This window comes from Lampetra planeri, chromosome 33 (assembly GCF_965212315.1).
Source record: "Lampetra planeri chromosome 33, kcLamPlan1.2.h2, whole genome shotgun sequence".
In the NCBI taxonomy this organism is placed as follows: Eukaryota; Metazoa; Chordata; class Hyperoartia; order Petromyzontiformes; family Petromyzontidae; genus Lampetra; species Lampetra planeri.
Window position 1 is genome coordinate 10,911,720 of NC_136139.1, and position 26,891 is coordinate 10,938,610.

At 42.5% G+C, this 26,891-nt stretch overlaps 1 protein-coding gene across 3 annotated transcripts; it reads left to right on the forward strand.

The window, feature by feature from the left end:
- The first annotated feature begins 1,684 nt into the window (after nt 1-1,684).
- On the forward strand, nt 1,685-26,681 carry LOC144729784 (rho GTPase-activating protein 5-like). 3 transcript variants are annotated; one of them, XM_078610279.1, is made up of 7 exons: nt 1,685-1,841; nt 8,482-12,380; nt 14,563-14,689; nt 18,287-18,364; nt 19,879-20,010; nt 21,411-21,516; nt 23,012-26,681. In XM_078610279.1, exons 2-7 carry the CDS (start codon nt 8,694-8,696, stop codon nt 23,292-23,294), a joined length of 4,413 nt encoding a protein of 1,470 aa, XP_078466405.1. In that variant the 5' UTR covers nt 1,685-1,841; nt 8,482-8,693; the 3' UTR covers nt 23,295-26,681. The 3 variants fall into 3 exon arrangements, with proteins under 3 accessions (XP_078466405.1, XP_078466407.1, XP_078466406.1); XM_078610280.1 differs by lacking the exon at nt 1,685-1,841 and adding an exon at nt 1,952-4,154; XM_078610281.1 differs by lacking the exons at nt 21,411-21,516; nt 23,012-26,681 and having other exon boundaries at nt 18,247-18,364; nt 19,879-19,991.
- Nucleotides 26,682-26,891: the final 210 nt, after the last annotated feature.

Here is a 26,891-nt window from a genome sequence, read left to right on the forward strand (position 1 = left end):
TGAACTTCTTTTGCACCGTACGTAGCCAATCGTGTTCATCTGAGGTGCTGGGGGAAGGACAGCAAGCTAAACACACAAACGCAGTGACAACGACCTCACATTTTCGGATCAATCCGAACCAACATTTTCTTTTGCGGATCGTCAATATTTTCGCATCTAGCTGTGCCCGAGTTTGAGATTATTTATCAGACTAATGAGGTACAATTATTAAGACGACGTAATTATAATTTGCACTATTGGCTTATATCTTTTTATTTATTTATCTGAAATCCGATTCACATCCCTACCCCTTTATGAAGAAAAAACGACCGCTGGTATTAAATGCTGCACCAACATTTTCTGACTTGACTACGGTATGGGAATTCAGTCGGTGGGCAAAGCCTTCAGAAGGGGGGGCGGGCTGGAGGAGGGGGGGGGGGTTCAGCCTCCCCCGCACACCACCGCCAACTCCCGCCTCTCGGCCCACGACGCTATGGGGTTGGCTGTGCAGCACCAGACGCGGGCACTGTAATTGATGTTCATCCCCGCGGAGACACTCGCTGACATGTTTCTCTTGACGCCGGAGTTCCGCTTAACAAGTGTCATCTCTCCCGGCACCTCGCTCCTCGTTTGAGCCGCGTGTTCATCCGTCACGAGTTAGCCGGACACGTGCTGGACCACGTGGCGAGTTACCCGAGCTCGTGCAGAACCGCATGGCGAGTTCGACGGACGCGCATGAGTACATGGCGCCCGCATCTCGTGCCTGGCGTGCCCGGGTATCTATCTCTCTGTGGGTTTCGCGCAGTGCGTGTGTGCATGTACCGGTGGATTTGTGCCATGCAATAGGCGTGTACACGTCTTTACTGTACAATTGAGCCAGGCAGACCAGGTCATTTGCCAGTGTATTATTACATGGGTTGGATGCGCCGGATCGTTTTATTGTAAGCTTATATCTGCAACTGGCTTGTGGATTGCCGTGGTTTCTGCGTCTCGTGGTTTGTGTTACAAACGCATCGCCTGTTGTATTATTGTAAACTACTTGATCATTTTAAACATTCATTAAATAATACTCAAGGCGTACTTCATGTAGCCAATGCCCTACGCCCCGTGTCTCCAAACCCCATGTCCTGTGACGTATTGCCCTGTACCTTGTGACTCATGCCCTCTGATCTGATCGATGGCCTCAAACTTCCACTACTTCATATACCCCTCCACCCTATTATGCCTGACCCTAATGCCCACCCTGCCCCCACCAATCTTCTACTTCAACACTAACAACTTTGGCAGGACCCTCTTTGAAAAACAGTGTCACGAGTCTCGGTGAGGCTTTCCTGGGTAAACAAGCGGAATAATTAAGAATAATAACCCCATGATGCACTCCATTCTCACGGTGGCTGCAATGCATTTTAACTCCCCCACCCCAAATCCCTTCTCGCCCCCCCTCCACCCCCCACCCCAATCCCTTAGCCCCCCTCTACCCCCCACCCCAATCCCTTCGTCCCCCCTCCACCCCCCCACCCCAATCCCGTCGTGCCCCCCCTCCACCCCCCCCACCCCAATCCCTTCGTCTCCCCCTCCACCCCCACCCCAATCCCTTCGCCCCCCCTCCACCCCCCACCACAATCCTTTCGCCCCTCCCCTCCACCCCCACCGCTGGTCCCGCCTCACCCGTCCGCCCGCCCGGCGCATGCGCAGTGGGCGCGAGGGAAAGTTGAGGGAGACGGCCATTTTGTTGTGGGAAGTGGAGCGCGGGGAGAACGCGCCGCCGCCTCCGTCCTCCTCCTCCGCCTCTTCATCTTTTCTCACCGTCAACAAGAAAAAACACTCGTATTGTCGCTACTGCAAGCGCCGTTACTACCAAGGTAACGCTTTTTATACCTACTCGTGTTGCGGTGAGAGAGAAAAAAAAGGATTTTTTCCACGTTTATATCAGATCACGATTTTTTTTGTGAGGTAAAAAAAATCCCCTCGCCACAAGCGGCGACGGTGGGTAGCCGTCGCCTGTAAAGATTAACAACACGAGCGGAACCCTGTGACCACACAAGCAACAGGGGAAGCAACAACAGGCGAAGCAGAAAGCAACAACAGCGAGGGAAGCAGCAGCAGCCGTCGCCGCCGCAGCTGTAACGGGACCTATAGCCGGGTCCCTTTATCGCCTATGTGTGTCGCTTGTGCTTCGACTACTATTGTCAGTCGTGTAAAAGTCATTGTTCTGTTGGTATTTTAGTGTTAGCGCGGCTAATTATTGCTACGACTGCTATTGATTGATTGATTCGACGTTGCCGACGCCCGTACAGAACGTGGTTGGGGGGGGGCTTCTGCCGGGTGCGTGGCGGCGTGGTTTGTTTGTGGTGGTGGTTGTTGTGGTTGTGGCCACGATTCTCTTGTTTTGATCCCAGCGGTTGTTGCCTTGCTGTTCGCAGTGGTTGTGTTCTCTCTGGTGTGGTGGTGGTGTGTTTGTGATGGGTGTTGTGATGATCTTTAGGTTGTGTCGGAATGGTTGCGTCATTGGTTGTGGCGGTTGTTGCTCTACTTGTGGTTGTAAGTGGCTTTGTCGTGCTACTTGTGATGTCGCAGTTGTGTCGTGGTGTTGCGATGGTTGTGTCGTGGTGATAGTGGTTTGTGGTGGTGGTGGTAATAGTGTCGTGGTTGTGTTGTGGTTGTAGCGGTTGTGTCGTGGTGATTCTAATGGTGAGTCGTGGTAGTTTCTTTGGTGTGTTGTGTTTTTAATGGTTCGAACATGGTGGTTCTGTTGTGGTCGTGTTTAGGTTTGTCATTGTGGTACTGATGGTTTTGTCGTGGTTGCCATCTAGGTGTGTCGTCTTACGGTAGTCTTATCTTATGGTTTTGATGGTTGTGACACGGTGGTTACGTCGTGGCTGTGTCGTTTTGTGTGTTCTTGAGCCCCAATATGGTTGTGGTTATTGTGCCATTTGTTGTAATAGTTGACGTGTTGGTGTGTTGTGGTTGTTGTCATGGTAGTTGTCTTGGTGGTTGTGTTGGTCTTGGATGGACTGTTTTTTTTGCTCCTGGTTTGGTGTTTTGTGATAACGGATGTGGTTGGTGGTGGATGGGATGTTGTGATGGTTATGGTGAATGTCAGTGATTTTTGTTGTTGTTGAGGTGGTTGTGTCTTCATCTCGGTTGTAATGTGGTTATTATCAGTGGCGTGGTTGACATGGGCTCTGGTGGATGGAATTAAATGGGGGGGGCACTGTCCAATCGCCAATGTGGTCCAGCCCGGCGCCTGGGCCACATTGGTCCGTGGGGACCGGCGCAGTTTCACTGCCTGCACTCCCTCCGTGAGAGCTGCGCCATTGGGTTGTGTTCGTTATGGTTGTTGTGCAGGGGTCTTTTTCCTCTCCCAAGGTTTCGTGTTCCGTCACCGCTCTGAACCCTCACACACGTGATTGGTTTCTGCACCGTGCAGTGGCCTGTTCTGGGCGTGCACGTGTCGTGCGTGTGTGCACGTGTGTGCACAAGAGAACGATTTGTGTGCACTACGTGTGTGACACCGTGCGTGGTGTGTAACTAGTGTGTATTTTGGTGTATGCCTGAATGCATGTCGTATGTGTAAATGCATTGCATTTCTTGCGTGTCAGTGCATCTCTTGTGTGCGTGTAAGTGCATGTGATTTATGTAATTGCAAGTGTCCCTTTTTTGAGTCTTGCGTGTTTTAGCTAGTGGTGTGAGCCATTGCAGGTGGTGTATGCGCAAGTGTACGTGTCAATGCGTGGGTCTTGTATCCGAGTGCTCGAGGCTGTGTAAATGCATGCATGTGTTTGCGAAAGTGTGTAACGTTGCATGTCATCCACACGTGTGTTGTACGTGCAAGTCTGTGGGTGTGTGGGTTGTGTGCGTGAGTACACGGTGTTGCATTTGAATGCACGGTGCCTCGAGTGTGAAGCTGGTCCACAATCAATGCTGCGGGCTCGCAACCCTCCCCCCCCCCTGGACAATGCACTGCAGCGTTCACATTTCTCGCGCAAATAAAAACCAGGCGACACAATTTAGGGCGCCGTCGGTTTGCGCTGCTCTAATTACGTCACTGTGTAACGTTAAAGACACCGCTTTGCCTGCTCCAAATCGCGCAGTCTGTTGGCGAGGGGATACGTGAGGCAGGACCGCCGACCTGAGCTTCACGTTGCAACACAGCTTTTATATCGCATGCTTTGGTGAGATTTCGATTTTCAGCAATTTAAACAAAATTAGGAGGTCAAAAAGTTACAATGTGTTGCAGTCGCTTTACACGTAGCGTTGATGATGTTGGTTAAACCTCTTCACGCAAGAAAGTGAAAAAATTGTTGTTACAAAGTTCTCGTTTTGAGCGTAGATAATTGTTTTTACGAATTCTATTTCACAGGTTGTTGTGGATAAGTGATTATTATGTGGAGCGTTCAGCTCCTGGTATGTGTGCTGTTGAGCTGGGGTTTCCTTCAATCTGGGAAGTCAAGTCTAGTGTTGCCGTGGGCATGGCAGACGGCTTATATTCTGATGTCTCGTGCAGCATTTCCTTGAGTACGTACAGTTTTAGACATTTGTGTCGCGTTAGCTCGGTGACATGCCATGCTGAGGCCCTCTGTAAAATACAGGTTGGTCGTATGTTTTCCCCATGGTATTACCTAACGCTGAGAATTTTTTTTTTATGGCGGACACTTTTTTTTATTCCACAGTGTTGAGATGCGGTTGCATTTAGACGCCGTATAAATCCAAATTGTATTCCGCTGTAAATAAGATGGCATGCCACCTCAGGCGGCATTGACATAATTATGGTTATTTCTCTGCATATGCAGTAGGTTATTGCGAACGTGTGTGGCTGTTATTATATTTTTTTACAACGGTTAGTGACTATGTAGGCCATCCGGCCAGGCTCTGGAAAAATAACATGACCCTTCACCGGCGATGTTTTAACATTGCGAAATATCACGTGCAAGTATTGAGAAATCGTTTTTAAATATGGGAAATGAAAGCTGGTGGTTTGGCAGTGCCTATTGTTGGTTGGTTTAGTTATTTCTCCCTGAATTGAAATGCACGGCGTTATTGGTACCTCTGAACATTGTACATGCAGGAATATTACTCAGTTTCTCAGAATAGACTTCCGATATGGGAGACTAGGCGTTACAGTTTGTATCGATAAGTAACATGGCCTCGTTTGTAATGGCAGTGAAATTAATTACATTGGAAATTGATTCACATCTTTTATCATACATTTTAACATCGAGCACTGACTGTGGCTCGACATTGTGGTTTAAAAACAGCAGCTGTTAATGTCACTGGTAAGACTTGTGTGGTAGACAACAGTATGAACATCCTTATGAATGGATTTCAACGGCACATGTATTAGCTAGCCAAAAATGTATTTACTTCCAATTTCTATCCACCGTACTTGCTTGCCTTGTTACAAGTGGGTGTGTGGTTAAAAAATGCTCGGGTTGGACTATCAGCATAAATAATTTATCCTCGTCAGAGGATCATTCTAATGCTTTGTAGTGTTCAGACAAAATGTAACAGTGCAGTGTATAAGGATGCCTTACAAGCTGGGACTGAGTCTGCAGTATATGACTGGAGTATGGGTAGCAGTGCTTCTCAAAGCCCTTACTCATCGTTACGAATTCTATGTCTACAGCAGTTTCACAAAACACTGCACTCTTTTAATTTCAAACTGCTGTACTGGAAATACTTTCTTGAAAGCAATCTTGTTTAATTTAGTGATTTCCTCTGTTATTTCATCTACCTTTTATATCAGAGTTTTGACTGTTTTTGTGCATATTGTCCTTCACACCGTGAATAACAGTACGTGTGTTGGCTTTATTTTTTTTGTGAAATATTTTTTTTGCCTTGTGGAATATTATGGCCAACCGTGATTTAATTTTCACTGTAATTTGCAACGTTATTTTACTTTAATCATGTTACGTTGTATGTTCTGAATGCACTGCTGTGCAGTATTAATAAACGTGAAATATTTCAATTGGGTTGTATAAGATTTAGTTGCTGGATCCATTTAATCAACAATGGGGCCTATGTTACTGCAAAATTGTGAGTGCTAGGGTTTTATTCAGCAGCTTGGTCGATTGTTGCTGAAGGGTTACAAGCATGTACACTTACAGGCGTTTGTCAGTCCACTGCCGAATGAGGGCTCCCTGCACCCTTCTGGTCGTTTGGGTTACGTGACCATATATCACCACTGTATTCAGTGCAAGTTGATGAATGCGTGAAGCATAGACTTGGGGGCAGTGGTACAGTACAACAGAATGCACCGTTCTCAATCCTGTAGCCCACAACACAACATGTGCACATCATGTGTCTGTTTTTTTTTATAACAAACAACATGTGCACATCATGTGTTGTGTTTTTTTATAATTACGTCATGGAGTAGATACTTGAACAGTTTTGTGTTATATTGTTATTTTAAACTCTTAATTAATGTGAGACCCCTGGTTGGCACTACTGGATTGGTCCGTGATTCTTGCCACAAGGACAAAACAACTCTTGTGATCAACCAAGAACTCGCCGACTTGGGGAACCGCTATCCCTATTGTTACATACGGTATATTCAGATGAACTTCATGAGGACTTGGTAAAAGGAAAAATTATCATTTGTAAAATAAAACAAATAATAGATCACGACGTTTCGATCACCACACAAGCAATCGTCTTCAGGTGGGAGACGATTGCTTGTGTGGCGATCGAAACGTGATCTATTATTTTTTCTACCTACGTGACGTTTCCGAAAGAACCAAAGAGTGGATTCCTGCAGTCACGAAAGCTTCAAATCAAGATTAAAATAGAACAAGTTCGTGCAAATTAAATATGCATTATGTTAATATGCTCAATCTGAATTCCACTTATCTCACTGTACTGTACTTAAAATTCTACTCGGAGCTCCATTTTTCAGAACACTGGTGCATTGTGTTTTTTTCTGTAATGGATGGATAATGGATGTTGCCCATAATTAATGGTCTTTGTTAAAAGTATGTGGTGCACAATAACAATTTTGTAATTTCCTGTGATTTTCAAGGCGGTTAAAAGGGCCCAGTTTTGAAAGAAATCAATGGTATTCACTTCGGCACCCATTCCATTTTAGAGTGCGTTGATCGAATCTTGAAAGGATTTCCAATAGCCTACCTGCCTTATTTTTCTTTCCGATTGTTCAGGCATCGGTGTTGTCCAGCGACGGACGCAGGGTGCCACAAATTGTGGTAATCAAGTCGTGACAGTTTCCGACTTTCCATATGCAAGTCGACATGAGGCAGAGCATTCACTATCTTAACAAATCAGTAAATACTCCCTTAATTCCCTTTTCATAAAACATGTTGCAAACCCGTGAAGAAAAAACATTGCATGGAAATTGCTTCCTCCATATTATTGTTAAGTGCAGTACTTGTTACGCTGTCACTGTGCGCCTCTCCCAGAAATGCATCACACAGTTAGGCAGCTCCACAGGCACGAATTTGACAAAGGGTAATGAAAGATTTTGGTGAGAGTAAGGGCAGTCCCTGTAAGTGTCAGCGTTGCGCTTTTAATGGCTGGAGATATGTCACGAATTGCTGTGGTGTTGTGGGCGGCAACTGTGGTGTGACAGTAAGTAGGTTTGAAGTATGAGGACTTGTCTGCAACCCTGCCTTGCGTCAATAGGTATACAATGATATCTGCACCGCATCTTAAAAAGGTGGTGCCCATTTTTCTCATTCACATAGGGAATTTTTTTTAATGGCTTGAAATCCCAATACGGTTCTTATCACACCACAAATTACCCAGCAGCATTTCATTTACTGGAACTACTACCGCAAGTCACACAAATATTATTTTAATACTTCATGAAATGTAAACGTAGGGTATTTTCATTTCCATTAAAGAGTGTGCTTAATAGGTTTTCATTAAAATGCACAGTCACTAATATTGTATGGTTTCAGTATTTATATCCCGGCTGACGTTGAATGATTGCGGGAGAGTGTAATTTGTATCTGCTGACATTAAATGCTCATGTCATGTGTTTTTATAACATTCAAATGTATTTGATGCTGTATTAAACAAAATTGTTTGGTATATGTTTACAATATCCTGTGTTTGTTTATGTCTGTGTGAAGAATCACAAAGGTATAGTGCTGTGAACCATAACAAAGTTAACTCATTGTGACATGCCTTTGAAAATATGAAAATAACATTTGGGGGGAAAATCCACTGGGCAATTATTATTGCTAACGAGTACCCTGCGACAGTTTGACACTTCAAATTTCTCAGAATCAAACACTAAAATTGCATTTGATTCTCTTTCGACCTTGGATTTTAACTGGTATATCTATACTTTAATGGATTTAATGTGATTACAACTTTCCTGTCGATGGTAACATAATCACACCTGATAATGTGTACTTAAAATGTGAAAATAAGTACACTAATGTCATTTGTAACTAATATTAAGATGCGATTCAGAAAAAAACTTTTTGCAGATCTCGCTGAAGCGTATTCATTTCTAACGCGAGTTCGCTTTATCATTAACAGGGGTGAAAAGGACGAATGACATGGAGGTTCTTCACATGCTCCTGCGAATCATGAAGAGGACGATAACGAAAACTTGAAACATTTCAGAAGCTCGTGTGGGGTACACTGCTGCTATGGCTATGCGCCCTTGAGTTGTGCTGACACTTGCACGCGCTCTGCCAGGAGTGGTGGGTCTACGCTTCAGCCTCTCGGGAGAGGATGTGAAAGTGGCAATGGCGAAGAACAAAGAGTCCCGCACGTTCAACATCAGTGTCGTAGGGCTTTCAGGAACTGAGAAGGAAAAGGGGGCCACAGGTATTGGGAAGTCCTGCTTGTGCAATAGATTTGTTCGTCCAAGGGCCGACGATTACTTTGAGGTACATACGTCTTTAATCAGTCAGAGTGATTTTGGTGGGCGCGTTGTAAATAACGACCAGTTCCTCTACTGGGGAGAAGTCCGAAGAATTGATGAAGGCTGCGAGTATATCTTTCGGGTAGTTGAACAAACTGAATTCATCGACGATGCCACATTTCAGCCTCATCGCAGTACCAATTTGCAACCGTACAGCAAGAGATCTGTAGCAATAAAGCTTAGTTCGGCTGAGAAACTAATGTACATATGCACAGACCAGCTTGGAATTGAGCAAGATTTCGAACAAAAACAAATGCCTGATGGAAAGCTTGCAGTGGATGGATTTCTCCTGTGCTGCGATGTTACTCTTGTACAGAACAGGCCTCTGGATGATCAGCTGGAGTTCATAAGTAACTTGTACAAACAGCTATCTAAGACGAAAAAACCAGTGGTTCTGGTCGCCACAAAGTGTGACGTCATGGTGGAGCAGTTCCTGCGGGAGTTGCAAGCATACTTGTCCAAGGCCAAGATCAACACTCCGGTGATAGAAACATCCGCACATGAAAATGTTAATGTGGAGCTGGCATTCATTGCTTTGGCCCAAATGATTGACAAATCTCGAGGAAAGCCTAAGATAATTCCTTTCGCAGAGGCTTCACGGCAGCAACGAGATATCCTGGATGTCGTCACTGACAAGTACACTAAGCTCCTTACGCGTGCAGTGAAGGATTTTCATGCAGAGTGGCATACAGAGTCCAATAAAATAAAGGACAGCAAAGATTACCAGGACTTTGTCTATCTACGGGGTGAGAAGCAGGCAAGGGAGCTGTTCAGAAGGCACTTAAGGAAACTGAAGGATGATTTTGTATGTCGGAAAAAGCTGGATTATCTCACTTCTCTTCTCAAGGCATTGGAAATTATTTTGCCAGATTTAGATGAAATTGAACACATGAGCTGGGAACACATCCAGGAGCTCCTGTTCCACAAGCAAGACTTTGATTCTTTCTTTATTGTCCTTCAGGAAGAAGCCTGGCAGGATAGTGATCACATTGAAAATCCCAATGATCAAAGGATTCCATTTGATTTTCTCCAGTTGAGCGATGCAGAACTCGTCTCGCAAGAGCACTTGAAGAGGCTGAAGATCCTGAGGTGGAAAGCTGACATGAAAGTGAGGTTCAAAAAGGCACTGGAGTGGAATAACCAAGTGACACCTGGGAAAGCCTGGGAAGATGTCCACATTTTTCTCTTGGATGAAGAATCCTTCCAGCAGCTTTCAGATCAGGAAAAGTTGGAGATCTATAGTCGCCACCAACAGGACATCATTGAGAAGGCAAAGGAAGAGTTTCAAGAAATGCTTTTGGAGTACTCTGATCTGTTTGTGGATCTAGACCTAAATGCGACGCCAAGTAAAGAAAAGATGACAGAGATCAACCGAGAGCTGAAAGACGAACCGAGATTCAAGGCACTGCAACGTCTGGAAGCTGAGAGACAGGCCTTGCTGCTGAAACACATTGGTTTTATTTACCACCCGACCATTGATACTTGTCTGAGCGGCCAGAACTGCATGGACATTCAGATTCAGCAAAATTTGGCCAACCGTGCATCCCAGTGTACCAATCGCTCCAGGTCCACGTATATGTCTGACAGTGTTAACACAGACAAACTGAACATAGTTTTGTTGGGTTGCGATGGTCTTGCTCATGAATTGGCAAATGAAATCATGGCACAGTCAACAGACAATGAGTATGCTTTGGATGGAAAAATGTACGAGCTTGAATTGAGACCTATCGAAGAGAATGCAAGGCTCTCGGCCAACCCTTTTCAGACATCTAGCTCGAAACCTCACGGATGCTTCTGTGTCTTTAATTCAATCGAAACACTCCAATACATTGAAGAAAACCTTGACAGCTCTACAGGCTTTCACTACAGTGACAGGAGAGACAAGACGTCCTATTTGCCCATCGCTTTGATATTGGCACATGAAAAGAAGTATTCCAGCATGGTATTGGCAACACTGAGGCTGCAAGGTAAACACATAGCTAATAAAATGCAGTGTCATTTCGTCGATGTTCCGTCAGACACATACCCATATCGCAAATTTCACGAGTTGCAAATAAAGCAAGCACTGCGTGAATTGCTCGAGGCAAAAAAATGTAGGCCCTCAGTCGTCAGCCCAGCACCATCCCTGAAAGAGTTGCCAGAAGTTGATTTGCGAATAATGATGTGTGTAATGTGCGGTGATTCATTCAGCGTAGACTTGGTCTTGACACCATTTTTGGAATCTCAATTCTGTACAATTGGGAAAATTGGGCACAGCTGCACACTGGTTCTGGAAGTATTTTTGGGCTCGCACAAGCGACGGGTGGAGATCGCACCAATCTCGTACCACTCTGCAATGATGCGAAGGGATGAAATGGTGCATGGCTACATCCTTGTGTACTCTGCAAAGAGGAAGGCATCCATAGCGATGCTGCGTGCTTTTCTGTCTGGCGTTCCCGATGTTCTGCCAATACACATCCTTGCTGTGACCGATACTGATTGTGATTTCTTCACTGATGAAATCAGCAAAGACCTACTGATGGAGGGAGAGCAGATCGCCAGTGACATCGGTGCAAAATTCAAGACCACATCACGGTTCTACAAGCAGACGGAAATGTTCACTGCCTACTTCCGCGAAGTTTATGAGCAGAAGCTGCATATCGAAGAGTCTATGTCCCTGTGGGAGACAGGGGATGAATCTTTGCCACAGTCTGCTGGAGTAGAACTTCAAGGATTCAATTCTAACAGCCAGGCACCTGATGACAGTGAGCCACCTCCACCGTACAGCCCAGCAAACAATGAAAAACAGCCATTCCCTCTGAACATGAGCGATATGTTTCAGTTTTCAGCTGCTGAAAAAGAATTTAGCGGTGGAATCGCAACCGTACCACCTTACGGCTCTCCACTGTGCAGTCACGATTACCTGACGGATCGAAGCTACAAAATAGGCCCTCCAGTCTTGCCAAAGCCTGTCCTTCCCCCCAGACCAGATCCAGAGCTTTTGAAAAGAATGGAGACGTTGCGATTTGGAGGAGAATCGATCAGGAAGTCATTGCGACAAACGCCAAGTGAAAGTGACCCAGGTGACTACGCTGATCCCCTGGATGCCATCAGCAGGTTCAGAAATCTCGAAGAAAACATCTACTCGGTTCCCCAAGACAGCAAACAAGGGAAAATAATTAGGATCAGAGGGCGGCCAGTCTACCAAGTGTCAACGAGCATTCCGGAGGGGAGTGTGGATAATGGTTTGGATGCCAGCACACTGGAATACAGGACTGTCAGTGTTCAGGCGCGGAAGCCTGTGCCGTACAAGCACAGGTCGGAGAGACTGAAGCCTCGCCGCACAGCGCCACCAGAACTGTTGGCCACCGGGTCACCATCCGAAGGGAGCGATGAGGAGGTGCAGAACTTCTTTCCTTCACTGAGCAGAAGAAAACGCAAGCCGAGAATGAGTGACTCTGACCTGGACAAGCCGTCTGCAGATCAGGAGGATCGCAAGAAAAAGAAGAGTCTGCTGAGAAAATCAAAGGTAATTGCATCATAATTATAATAATTTTCAGCCGTTTTGGCAGTCCACTGACGGACGAAGACCTTCCCACGCCATGTTGATTGTGATGGTTCGACTGTATAATAACCATGCTGGTTAGTGAGAGTTGGTGAAGTGAGGGTGCCCAGAACTGGTGCAGATATATCAGTCGCTACTGATGTTAGCCGAGACCAGGAATCTAACTCAGATTGTCAGGCTTTTAAATGTGCAGTACGCAGAACTGATATACTCCTGCCTGCACCCCATGGTTACATCTCACTATCAAGAAATGCACAAGTCATTTCACCTCGTACATTTCCTAACATAATAATTTTACATGCTTCAGTGCACCACATCCTGTCAGCTCAACTGCTTGCTTTTTTGCCCAACTCTGCAGCCTTTGTGCAGCTGCACATTCTGTGGTTTTACCGTCCCTTGTTTCTCCCATATCCACCCACTTCCTGGCCTGCCCTGCTTGCTAACCCCTGCCTGCAGCATTTAAGTGAGGGTTATTCTAAAATCATGTCATATTTAATTTTAATGGCTAAAGGAATGCCATTTTAGCAAACTAATTGACTTGAACTTTCACCTTCGAATGCTGATGTTGACATGCAAATAGCCATGCAGCTTCAGTGTTAAGCGTGAGCTTATTTAACGTCATTTTTAAATAATTTGTTCGTTTTATATTAAAATGCAAAGCCGTTATTTAAAAAGATCACATGTAAAATTGTGCACATTTTGGGTACATCTTTATTGTCAGTGATAATTTAGTTATACATTCTCATTAAATAGGATGGATTCAGTGTACAATTTAGAGAATATTGTTCATGCTTGAAAAGGGGAGACAGGATTGATAAAAAGATGGAAATTAAGGTTTGTGTTTTGTGATAAATCTGCATATATTATATTACTTGGAGATTACAGTAGAATGTGTGCTTAATTGAGCGCTGTAGTTTGTTTACATCAGTTTCACATACTCATTATGATCTGATTTAATAAATAAATGCAGGTATTGAGGCACTAACAGGACATTATTAATTTTGACAGATATTAATTGTGTTTGGGAATTTTAATCGCTTTGGCTTAATTGCATCTTAAAAGAAGAGATTTGTTGTAATAAAAATGTTGAAATGTTTAAAAGAGATCAAATTTGCTTAACATTATATAAGTAATAAAAAAATATCTGATGAATTCTGTAATTTCCATTTAACATATGCATACTCCATTAAGATGGTTTACATTTGTAAATGTCAATCAAATGAATGCATGTCTTGTCAGCCTAAATTTATGGGTAAATTACTGAAGACTCGGGCTTTAAATTCCTATAAATGATTCCCATTTATATTAATTTAAACCCACCACTAAAGTAAGGTTGCCCCTTATAATGTGTCCCTTATTGCCCTCTTTACATTGCCATCATGACAGGTATGGTTCTTCTGTAGATGTGCACATGCAGAATGTGCAGACCAGTGCTGAGCACAGCATATTTTCTCTCGCCTTGAAATCCTAGGCTCTCATGTGCCTCTTGTCACCTGACAAAACGACAATGGGAAGTGCATATAAGAAGCTAATATAAGCACCCAGTCTCTCAATAGCAGATGTAATTTTATTTTTATATTGAAGGTTGTTAGGATTATTTTGTGGCAGAGTGCAATGCGGGAACAATGCACACCGGCTTAAATCACAGGATTCAGCTTGTGGCATACAGGGCTATAATTGCTTTGCTTGCAATGTTTGGCTGCATTTTTATTTATTATAATTGTTGCTTACTGACAGTCACCTTTTCTTCATTCTACTATTAAAATCAAAAGATTTCCCATTTAGCCTACATCGGCTGTTTAGGCAAGTGGTGATGCATGAGGTGGTGGTATGGCCAGCACCACACCCGACCCACCTTTGCCATGCCCGGCTGCCTTTGGCACCCTAGTGCTGACTTTTACACACTACTCCATGGACTTATTTAAGGCTTAACCAACCTAGGGGTGGCCCAGAACTGATTTAGATATTTACCCCTCATTGGCTGTAGCCAGGAATGCGCTAAACATTACGCCACTGCACTACACTGTACATGGAGCACGCACATTCACACGTCGCTACAGATTGTCGTGATTTAAACACAATGCCAAGTGGAGTAAATTGTTCCCTTGCTGTGTTTTGTCTTTCCTTGTTGCTGTCGCATCTTTAGTACCGGAAGCAGGAGGTGAAGAAGGAGAGCGTGTACTTTGGATTGCCCTTGGTCGAGGTGGTGCAGTCGCCTGATAACCCCATTCCGTTATTCGTGGAAAAATGTGTGCTCTACCTTGAGTCTTGCGGTTAGTTCTCACCACACACTCCAGAGGTCACGTTTCTTTACATTTCTGCAGAAGGATTGTGGTCTGACTTTTTATTTTTCGAGTGTGACGATGATTTAATGTGCATTTATATTACCGTTTGGTATACATGAGTATATTGGCATCTGTTTTTGGAATCGTGGTCAAACTGAAAGAATAACAGTTTCATATCCTGCGTTGTTGGTATCTGATGCATTTTAAGTTGAGAGAGAAAATGGCAGCCCAGGGCATGTAATGCTTGGCTTAGCACACATAGTTTAGTTTGAATAGCAAGCCTCTGCAGGCTTTGACACAAGGAAATTACTTTTTATGAGCAAAATCCTGCTAACATAAAGCCAGCAGTACATTAATAGACAATGGAAATCTGACTTTAAACATTTAAATCACCTTTAAAACTTTGCAATTATGGCAGGGAAAGCTGTTAACTTTTATGAAATTACAGATATAGCGATGTGCTCAGCCCATTTTAAAAGAAGCGTATTTTTATGCTGTATTAGTTATATGAAACCCATTTATATGGAGAAATATTTTCATGATTGGTAAAGTTATAATAATTGCATCAGTACATGGGGTTTATTTAGATGCAATAATGTGTTTGAAGGATATTGTATTTTGGTCTCTAGCTAGTGATCGGTATATGGCAATTCATTCTATACGTGTCTGGAAATATTTGGGCAACACAGTCTTAACATTATCCCTTATCTAAATTCTCACTCGTGGTAATTACTGTTTAGAGTTTAAGAAGCATTTCTCCTGTAGTAAACTCTATCCAGAATTAAACTCATATTTTGAAAATTAAATTTTGGCTTCATGCATTATTGATCATGTTTGGTGCTCAAGTAGTTGCCTACTAGTTTCCTTGTCTTGCGGGTGGCCATCCACATGGTTATATTTTATTCACTTCTGCATCTGGTATTGCACTCATCCTCTTTGTATTTTGGGCCAGCTTCTCAATTTTTTATATTTGGTTATTTTGTTCATTCTTCCTTGTGCTGGTAGCTGAGTTTACACTCAAATCAGTGGCTACACAGGGTGTTCTGGGCAGGAAGTTGCACATAGTTCTGTGAAAATTTGCAGCTTTGAGATGGGTTTGTTTAAGTGTAGTGTTTGCTCGGACAATGCTAATCAGTTGCTGCATTATAAATGCTAGTGACTTAAATGCGTCTCAAAATCCGGGAGTTTTTTTTCAGGATAATGTACATTGCCGCGAGAAGAATGTTGATATTCTCATTCAGTTATTTAATAGCGTGTCAAGATTCTAAAATATATTTTACATTAATAGTAAATATAAAAAATATGAGGAATGTGAGAATACAAATTTAAGGACATGCTTTCTCCCAGTGAATTTAAGAATTATGGTTATTCAGTTACAGGAACAAGGAGTGCCACAGTCATTTGTAACATAATTGACTAACTATAATCTGCCTTGTGTTAAAATATAAGTGCACATTTTAATTATGATCTCCTTTCGACTGTTCTGATTGTTGTGTTAAAATTAACAGGTGGAAATAATGTTAATAGTAACGCTTCACACACCCAAAAGCACTTCCAATGTTTATTGCACATTTTTATTTCAGTTTAAGAGCTAATTTTAGTTTTTTCATTTGGGTTTGCTTATAAACAACTCAATGTTTCATAGCTGCCAAAAAAGTATAAAAAATTTGAGGTGACACCTTTCCCCAGGGCGCATACTGATGCAAGGCCCATGTAGAGTTTATCATTTGCCTCGAACAGCTTGAAACCGTGCCACTTCTGCAACAGCTTAACCCTGTTCCTGTAATGCGAGACGGTTCTAGCCAGGGGATTTTTTTAAAGGTACCACAGAATGATGATAAGCTCGTTTTAATGACTACATCTACAACAGATTTCCTATAGGTATTTGTTTTTTTTAAATCCCAAACCTTGTGGAAACGGGGCCAGTAGTGTCATAGGAAGGAAGTCTGTGCAACAGGGCTCTGCTAGATCCTGTGAATGGATTGTGAGATCGCTGCTGGTGCTGTACCCCGATTGCCAGCCTGTAGAGCACAAGGCAAACATATCCAGGCAGCTTAGTGCAGTATGCTATTTGTCTGGTGCACTTCTGTTGTCTTGGGTAGTGTTTCGTGAATCTATTTTTGCTGTGCATTCTTGACCCTAGGCATTCATCTCTGATGTTTGGGCAGCGTAATGTTGGTGTTGTGAGCCTCCCAAGCATCCAATAAGCGCATGATCTATTTCTCCTTATACGTGCAGTGCTTAGTTTGATTTGTAGGGATTTTATTTATTGGCAAGTCAGTACTTTTTTACCATACCAATATGAGTGGTATTCTTATAATGGAATTCATTCTGTCATGACCTGAAGGGGCTTGTTTGAATAAGGAGAGGACATTTTAGATCTGTTTGGTTATATTGTTAAATAAACTGCCATGGCTGTAAATGCTGGGTTAACAATCACAGAGCTCTGAATTTCATCAAAAAGATGTAATTTATATTTGGGTGCAGAATAAAATGCCCTTTGAACATCACATTACATAATGCAGAATACGTGAACTGGCTTCAGTTGTGAATGATTTGACAATAAATCAGAGCCTTCAAAAAAAGGATCATATTTCTTTGTCAGTTTAACCGGTAGGCTCAATTAAATATTGAATTTCACCATATAAAACTATGAAGCCACAAGTATTGAATGCATGCAAAAAGCTGCTTTAGTGTGTAACCACCACTTCCCAGAAATAAGGCAAATGTGGCTTACAGCCAGGAACATCAGATTTGTCACTGACAATGCAGGGAAGGCACACCAGGTCATTCTAAATGGAATAGACATACTTTTAAATGCTTGCTCTTGTGCAACTGGTTGGCCTGGATTTGTATGGTGGTCATGCAGCTATAAGTCAAGATAATTTTTCTATAAATAAAAGTTGTGCAGAGCAAAACATTATTTTAAAGAAAGGGCTGCTTTTGCATTTTGCATGTTTTTCTATACTCTTGCTATTGCCAAGATAAAATAATTATAGTGATACTGCATATTAGCTTAGTATTGTATTTGTGAAATATGCATGTATTCATTGACAAAACATAATAATATACAGTCCTTTATCACAATCCACTTGTTGATGAAGGTCTCCTCCACACCGTGCCAGTCATAGGAGTTGCTTGACCATACTTCACCCAATGGTCATTGTGGGTTGGTGAAAGGGAGTCCAAGACCGATTGCAATATCACTTGCCACCGATGTTAACCATGGACAGGGGTTGGCAATCTGCGGCTCTGAAGCCAAACGCAGCTCTTTGCGGGCTGCCTCGTGACGTAATGTATGTAGGATGTGTTCACATGCATTGGGGCTCTTGAAATATTGAGTTCCGTACCTAATGCTAAAAAAAATGCTGCTCTTATTTTGGTTGTTGACCCCTGGCCTTTGCCAAGAATTGAACTTGAGGATCACGGGTTCATTTCACAGCCCACTAAATGGTTGCGTTATTTGAGCCACCTCTCCCCCCTCCACCCTCCTATGTATTCTTTAATGAAGTGACGTGATAATGTTTTTGTTTTGATATTTTCAGCTTGTTTTAACATCATTATTTTGATGTTGACTGACTGCAGGGATTACAACGGAAGGCCTCTACCGGGTTAGTGGCAATAAAACAGAGCAAGACAGCCTGCAGAAGCAGTTTGAGTGTGGTATGTGCCGATTGTTTGTCTTTTATAAAAGCCCAGCATTCCGTTTGTTTGTTCGTCAACTAAATTATAAGAGCCTTTCAGAAGGTCTAAATCAAAACGTTCTAGAAAGTGGACCCCCCAAAGTTTGGGTTTAAAAAGTTGATCCAACAGGTTTCCAAAAATTGTCGACCCCCCCCCCCATATTTTTTTTTTGTAGTCATATTAAGCCTACACACCCTACATACAATAGTAGTATCTGCACACATTGAGGGGGGGGGGAAGAAGAGGACATCAGCGGGGGCGACGGGTGAGGCGCTAAGCGCCAAGAAGGCCTCGACAGGAGCTAAAATAAGGTGGTCATTGGCTGCCGAAATTCGAGTTTGTGAAAATGCCATTCTCCCCCCCGGTAGAAAGCTTTGTGGTTACTGCCCTCTACTGTTCATAGATTGTCAACATTGTTATATTCTTGGCAGATAATAATGGCATGATATTTGTTTCTGTTTGATTTCTTATATTAAATAAGGTTGAATATATTGTCAAAAATCTAAGCTGTAAGTAATCAAATTCAGTGACAAATAGCATGCCAATTAGCTGCACTGGGTCTGCACCTGGTTTATCAGAGCAATCGATCCCACAGACTACTATCCAACCAGAACTGAACATGTATAATACTCCTGGAAATTGTATATGTTGTTCAGTGGGAACAACCAGTTGAAAATCAACAACATTGAAATGCGGCTTGTTTATGTATGTTTCATATTTGAACATGTTTATAATACCTGTTGATTTGGTAATTTAATGTTGCCAATAATTAACATATTAAATTAAATAAGTTTCTAAAATGTATTGTCAGGAATCAAACATAGCAACAAATGTCGTGGCATAGATATTGCAAAACTAGAATGTGTTTTGTTGTCGTAATCTGATCCTGTTTGTTTTAATTTGAAAGTAAAATTTAAAAAATTTGGGAAATTGTACCGAATGTAAATGGTGTGCATGTTATATTAAGGAATTATGCCGTGTCAAGGTGGCCGATATACCTCAGAGTTAGCAATGTTGAGAGCTTGAGTTTGATTCCATGCAGCCATCCTTGATTAACCTGGGTTCTCAAAAGTAGAGAGTTGGTGCTCTCGACCCAGTCACCAATGATTGCACAAAAAAACACCACGTGAAAGTGATATTTATTTGGTTAAAAATAAATGGAATCCCTGTCATGTGACGAACATTACTCTGGCAGGGTCGGGGGAGGGAAACATACTGCTTGCTCCCTGTTGTGGACCAGAAGTCACTTAAAGGGAATTGAGAGGTAGCTCTGGTGTAGCCGTTTCTGTGGGCCGTTCTGTAACGCGGAGGATTGCACTGCTTAGCGAGAGATCTGAATGGATATTTATATTGATGCTGATTGCACGGTGCGATAGAATTCCGTTTTTAAAAGGGATGCTGACTAGTATCAATATTGTGTTGCAACGTTGCAGTTTGTGCTGCGAGTGTGCATTTCCCCGGATGTCGATATTGCTTTTGGGTTTCCCTTTCAGATCACGGCATCAGCTACGAGGCGATGGATGTGAATGTGAACACTGTGGCTGGGTCCCTCAAGATCTTCTTTGCTGAGCTGCCAGACCCTCTGCTGCCGTATGATATCCATCAGGATCTCATGGAGGCTATCAGTATGTTTCCGTTATTCTATTTCAAGTTGCATTCATGTTTCTGTCATTCTACATATACATGTCCAGCCCTCTGTTTACTGACTCATGGACGAGAGCCTCTGCACACTTGAGTTGTGGGGGTTGTTTGACCCTACTTCACCATGCTGGTCAGTACGTGTTGGTGAAGGTGGCGGGGGGGGGGGGACATATATGTGGGGGCACAGTAAAACCATCGGTTTTCCTGTAATTGCCTCTGCAGCCCCACAGTATACAGTCTCTATTATGCAAGGTTGTCACTCATCCAAGCACTATCCAGGCTCGCCTTGACTGAGATTCTGAGATCTGGAGATGATTGGGCAATATCGCGTTCTTGGAAGGTGCCATGAAAGACAACCGCAATATTCAATACTTTGAGCCTTACCTAAATAATGGGGTTAGGTACACAACAATCAAAAATTGACACATCACAATTGAAATAAGTACCGTACTGAATGCCAAATAAACTATAAACAAATGAATATAAATAAACATGTAAAAACCGTTGATACAAAAATAATTTCTAGACAATAAATAGTGGTACAAATACTGAATAAATACTGCACTTACCGATGATGATCCAAAGCAGAGTGTGGTTGTGAGTGTTTGTCCGCAAGGGGGAAGCGATAGTGCTACTAACCCGGCGACCCGAGTTCGATCTCGCTCATGGACAACACCAGTGACGATTACCTAAACTGGTCATTGTCCTCCCTTAGGTCGACTCGGCCTTTCATGGTTACCTGGCACGATATGTAACTGTTGCTACTAGGGAGACAAAGGCGACCGGGCCTGGTGCTGGCCACCCACCCCCTCATGTGCCGCCCTTCATATGTGCTCGCTAACAGCACTTCCTCCCAACAGTTTTGTTAAGGCTATATGTGGGATCTTTGTCTTTGTTTGTGAGATCCTTGCACGGCAAAGGTTGAGGTGCCACTGACTGCCTCGCATCCCTCGCCCGTCCTGAACCACTGTATCAGCCAATGATACACTACTTCTGGGCATAGTATACCCGCGAAAGGCCAAAACTAACCTCCCGCGATAGCTAAATTGGGATACAAAGAGGTTTCCCACGACAGGTCGAAACCGCGAACGATAAACCCGCGATGTTCAAGAGTAAGGGTGTCCTGTATTAAAACAATTAAACGTTTTCATAATGACGTGTATATATTTTGTATTAAAAGTGTAAAATGTTAATTGAACATTAGATAGATACCTTTTTAACATTCATGTAAAAAAATGCTTGTTAATATCATTGTGAAATCCTACACTAACTAGAAAATATTTTGTACGTTTTAACAATGACGTTGGATTTTACATAGATAAAATAGACAATTTATATTGGGATAAATTATTTAATGCATGAACTCTATTGTATTTGTGCGCAGATATTCCAGACAAGACAGGAAGACTGCTTGCCCTACGAGGAAAACTAAAGAAACTGCCACACGTCAACCACGAAGTCTTCAAATACATCATCACTCACCTGCACAAGTAATACAGCTGTTTGTGTTTGCGCTATATTAGTGGGTTTCTAACCTTTCTGGAACAGTGAACCGGTCAATCGTCAAATGTTTCATATGGACCACCATGCACCAATAACATTTTTCGAAATTGAAACTACTCCAGAAGTGCTGAAAATATGCCCATTAAAACACCGTAAAACGATTTAGCTTGCTTTTATTGGCTGTAAAGGAGTTGTGTAATTGACATTTAATAAAATATAGCATCGTGGAAAAATCATCGTATATGGGGACAGTACTGTGGACCGTATCCCATGGCCTTGAGGATCACCAGTGGCCCACGGATCACAAATAGTGAACTGCTGCGATAAATGATGAGAAAAACAAAACTAAACACATTCACTAAAAACACTGCCTTCAAAGGAAAAATATATAATGGGTGATGTTTTGGGCAATGAGCCTTAATAGCACAATTGAAAGGCGCTTCTTTTGAAGTTTACATTGTTATTAATGCAGTTCTATTGACAAATATTTGTTTTGTTACGTGTGCTTGTTGTGCCAATGCAGCATCACCAAATAATATGCTCTAGATGATACATAACTCAAAATAATGAATCGCATAATTGTGGGGAATATGAATAACAAATGTTATTTTTACATGCCTCCATGTATAAAACCATTTGTACAACCTATTAGCTGCAAAATTTGAGCACCATTGTTTCAAGACGAATACACTGGGCCAGTTTCAACATACATTGTCTCGTCAAACTATTTAAGCTATTTAAACTATTTTATTTGACCAGCTAAGGCCCACTGAGCTATATAGCGCTTTTTCAGAAGGGACCTTGCCACAAAAGATTGCTCAACGAAGTGGCTTATCACGTGGAAATGTATACCAGCCAAATACTCAACGTATGTTTCTAAATATGGAGGGCAAAACCGGAGGACCAGGAGAACATGCAAACTTCAAATATGCAGGCGTCAGGCGAGGAGGCTAACATATCTCCACCGCGAGATGTTAGGCTTGCTTGAATCAATGAGCTGCCGATCTTACAGGCAAGCACCTTCGATGCTATGGGATCCTAGTTCGACACAATTATATCATGCGTAACTTTAAATAATCAGTGTTTTGGAGAATTTAAAGAGCTAAATAAATAAGCAGACAACATGTCTCCTTAACATATCCATCTCCACGTAAAAATTATATTTGCTACGCGACCCCTCAGTTGCACGACTTTACACATGAAGGAGACATTGCTAATTAATGTTATTTATTTTCTCCACGACGATGTTATTGACTATTTTGAGCTATGTGTCAAATAGTGCCTTGAGTACTTTGTATAAAGGCGTTTTATAAATGTAATTTATTATTACTATTGTGAACAATGTTTTTATGTGAAGACATGGTGAAGAAGGCATTGCCTTGTTATTTATCTTGCTCTCTATAATACATCTCACTAAATGCTTTTTTTGTTAACTGTGTTGTGTTCCACCTTCAACAAGTATCGCATCTTCTCCCATTGCAGGGTGAGCCAGTACAGCTCCGAAAACTACATGACCAGCGAGAATCTGTCGATCTGCTTTTGGCCCACGCTCATGCGGCCAGACTTCCAAACGGTGGATGCCCTCACGGCCACCAGAGTCAACAAGCTCATCATCGAGACCTTCATCCACCAGTGCCCCTTCTTTTTCTACAACCAGGACGAAGTGGTGGATGGGCCCATGTCTACTCCCGGCTCGCCGGCCGTCGTGGCCTCGGCCCATCCCGCGGGAAGCACCGAATCGCACTCCGAGCCTCCAGACGAATGAGCCGGTGGCGTTAACGTGTGTAGCAGGGTCGTTCCCCATCCCCCCCCCCCCTTTTAGCCAGGGAGAGAGGCGGCACGCCAGCTCGGTCCCCACACGACGCTGCAACTCTCCTCCTCTCTGTCTGCTGCTTCCCTAGTTGCTTAAAGGCCTTGTGGAGTGAGGCGGCCAGTTTTGTTTGCTTTGATCTTGTCTTGGCGTTATCACATTGCCTCCTCGAAAAGGTGTGGCCACTAGCTTCGTTGCTGTGTCGGGCGCGAGCTGCGCTGTGCAGGCCGTTGCCAATGAGGTTGCATGAAAAACACACCGAGGTGCCCGGTCTTGCACAGTGCCGCAACTGAAGTTGTAGATAAGAGTAACACAGGCTTACAATAGCTGCTGCTGTATATTAAACTACAGTATAATCCAGGAACAGCAAAATGATGTCCGTTCTCACAATATCGTATGATGTAGACATATTCCCTTAAGATACAAGTTTAAATTGAATTGCCATTAAGTGCATAGGATAATGCTGTTTTGTGTGCGTGTTGACTGATTTAAGTATTTTCAATATGTTTACCAAGGTCCTGGATAGATTTGTTGTCGTCTTGGAAGAACTTTAGGAAGCGTGGACTGTGTGTTTTCAAGGGTTGTTGTAAGTCTGGCGGTATGTGCGTTTCCTTTAAAAAGAAAACAGCAGGGTGGGCCATGATGACTGCCCGTTTCGCTTGTTCTGCTGCCTTTAACATCTTAACCTGGTACATGTATATGCTGTCAGGTGAATAAGAAACTTTGCACTGCTTCGCAGAAATTGTGGCTATGTAGGTTCCTTATTTTGTTTTTCTAAAGAATATTCTTCGGAAGTTGTCAGTGCTGCATGTTTTTGATGAACGGTTTGAAAAAGAATCATGTCGGCATCTGTTTGCAAAGTGATTTAACATCGAAAAAATATGATCAGTATTGTATTTCAAGCAGACTTGAAGAGAACAAACATTGGAAATAGTCAAATGTGGGTAATTATGACACGTGGTTGATGTTAAACCAGTAAGCCTTGTAAACTTAAGTGTTAAAGCAGCACAAAAACGAATTGGTTGTCCTTTGCAGGGGAACGCTGCATAAAGCAATCGGGGTTGTAGGCTTCATTTTGTCTTGAAGGGCACATTTGAATATTGACAATTTTGTCTAAGACGTTGCATAATGTTCATTGCATGAACGTATTTGGAAAAAAAGCACTCTTTTTGGAACGCCATTCCACACTAGCAGCATTATATGCTAATTGTATTAAAGTTACATTTTGTACACTAACAGTGCGATTTGGAAATATGGTAATATTAAACTAATTCTCTCCCCCCTTTAAAAGTACTTGCAAACATTTGTAAATATAAGTTGAACAAAACTGGACTAATCTTGACCAAACTCCAGCTTGCTTTTTCTTAATCTCATGCATTGATAACACGTGTCGGGTGCCATTTTTTAAAAATTAAATTTCACTCGAAGTTAGTTAATTTTGCGTACGTTTTTTTAACATTGCAAACCGTCTTTGTGTTTTAGTGAACAAACGGTCACGTTACATTTCAGAAGGCTTCTCCACAAAGTAGGAAGTATGCAGCAAGTGTGTGGGAAGTCAACTTTGTAAAAGCCCGCGCCGCTACCTCTTGGAATCGGAAGGAAGGGCCAGCCACGGTGAAGAGTGCGGCCTTCTAGAAGCCGAGGACGTGGAGCCTGCCCTCACTCTTCCATGGAAGTTTGCACGTTGATAAAAAGGCTAATGCATAGTTGAAACTTATTTTTGAAGTAGCACTTTGTTGTTTCAGTTGTGGCAGTCGACAACTTTGAACGCATGTAACCCTAAAGAAAATGTCAAGCACATCATGAAGTACTCGCACATATCAGTAAAGTAAAACGTACAAAGCAAAAAAATATTACTCCACATTACACTGACAGTTGTGCTAGTAGGCCCTCACTTAAAGTGTGCATGCCTTAACAGTAAAAACAAATAACTAATAAGCGTAATTTATGGTTCAAAAATACTGTTTAAACTCTGCGCCAGTTTATGTAACCTTGGACTGACCATTAGATTCATGGCTACTCTTCATTCAAGTGGACTGGTAAAAGGTCTTAAGACAATAACCTCGGAATATGTAATGCTGCTTTACAGCCGTGTCTTTCAATGAAGGTAACGCCTCTTGATTAACCGTGATTCCAAGAGGATGGTATGGATTTGTGTTTTATTTCCAAGGTTGCATTTTTGGCACGAACAGAGTCCATACAGGCAAATGCTATTTATTCCACACCCAACTTTCACTGCCAGGTTTTATTCTGTTGGTGATAAAAGGGGAAATGTTTGTCCCCAAATGATTATTTTCCATACATGCGTGGTTTAATTACTCATTTTATACTGCCATTATGATGATACACGAGTGGTTTGAGAAATCCGTGTACGGGTTTCATGTGGACTTAAAACCCGAGATTCGATAAATTGGCCACGATGAATCCAACTTTGCTGCTCGAGTACACAGTACACGTGTGATTTGCGCTGCATGCCACATTAGTCCTTCACGGTGCAAGCCAAGTTACTGCTACAAAAGTGTGCATTTGGTACCAGAGTTCCGAAACAAACAACATCATTTTTTACCAGTATTAAATAATGCAGCGTAATTTATTGCATTTAATCCTATAGGAATGTGTACATATTGTACAAAAAAATCTCTGGAGCATGTTCAAAAATGCTTTTGTATTCGGTGTACATTTCTTGAAATCAATGGCTACAAAATGTCTTAAGTACCCTTTTGTCAGATGTAGTCTTGCTTATTTGCACAATAATTTGTTGTTTAGTTTGACTTAGTGATGCTTATTAGTGCCTGTAAAACCTAACCCTTAATTTATAGGAAGAGTTTTCCTGTGGCCAAAATGAAATATTGTTGACTTGAGACGATAGTGAGCAGTAGACTTGGGACATGCCTTGTTTTGGATGCTGTATTTTGTACACTGTTTACAGAAATCGTTTTTGAAGCGTCATGTTCGATTTTTTTGTACAACCTTGGTCCATGCACAATTCTACGTTTTCTCTTTCTCTCGCTCCACATTGTAACTGAAGTGTGTCGTACTCGTGTCGTTGAAATACACTCCTGCGAAACGTGTCCCACTCCTATTTATTTGCCTGCATGGACTCATTCTGAACTGTCGCAACCAAGGTGGGAAATCTGCCAATCTGCCAATCGCTGCAACATGTCCAAGGCATGGCTGGCGTGGGAAAGGATTGATCCGCTTGCCTCGACGCAACTGCTCTCTACCCTGTGTTCATGTCACCTATTCTAACCACTACACCTATTCTGTGTAGAAATTGAGAACTTGTTAATTGTTGAATTTCGCAATGTATAATATTAAATGAATAAATTTTACTGTCTTGGATTACGCTGTGCCGTTTTTTTTGACGGATAAATATTCAACTCCAATTACAGTGAATCTTCCTCATGGCGGTGCGGAAATGGACTGCATCCCAAAGGAATGGCTGTGGAAGACATGGAGTGATGAGATTAGTTTGTGGGCAGTGTTAGGTGGTTTATTGCATCATATGATGAATTTTAGGGTGGAGCAGGCTCAGAAAGGCCTTAAATCCGC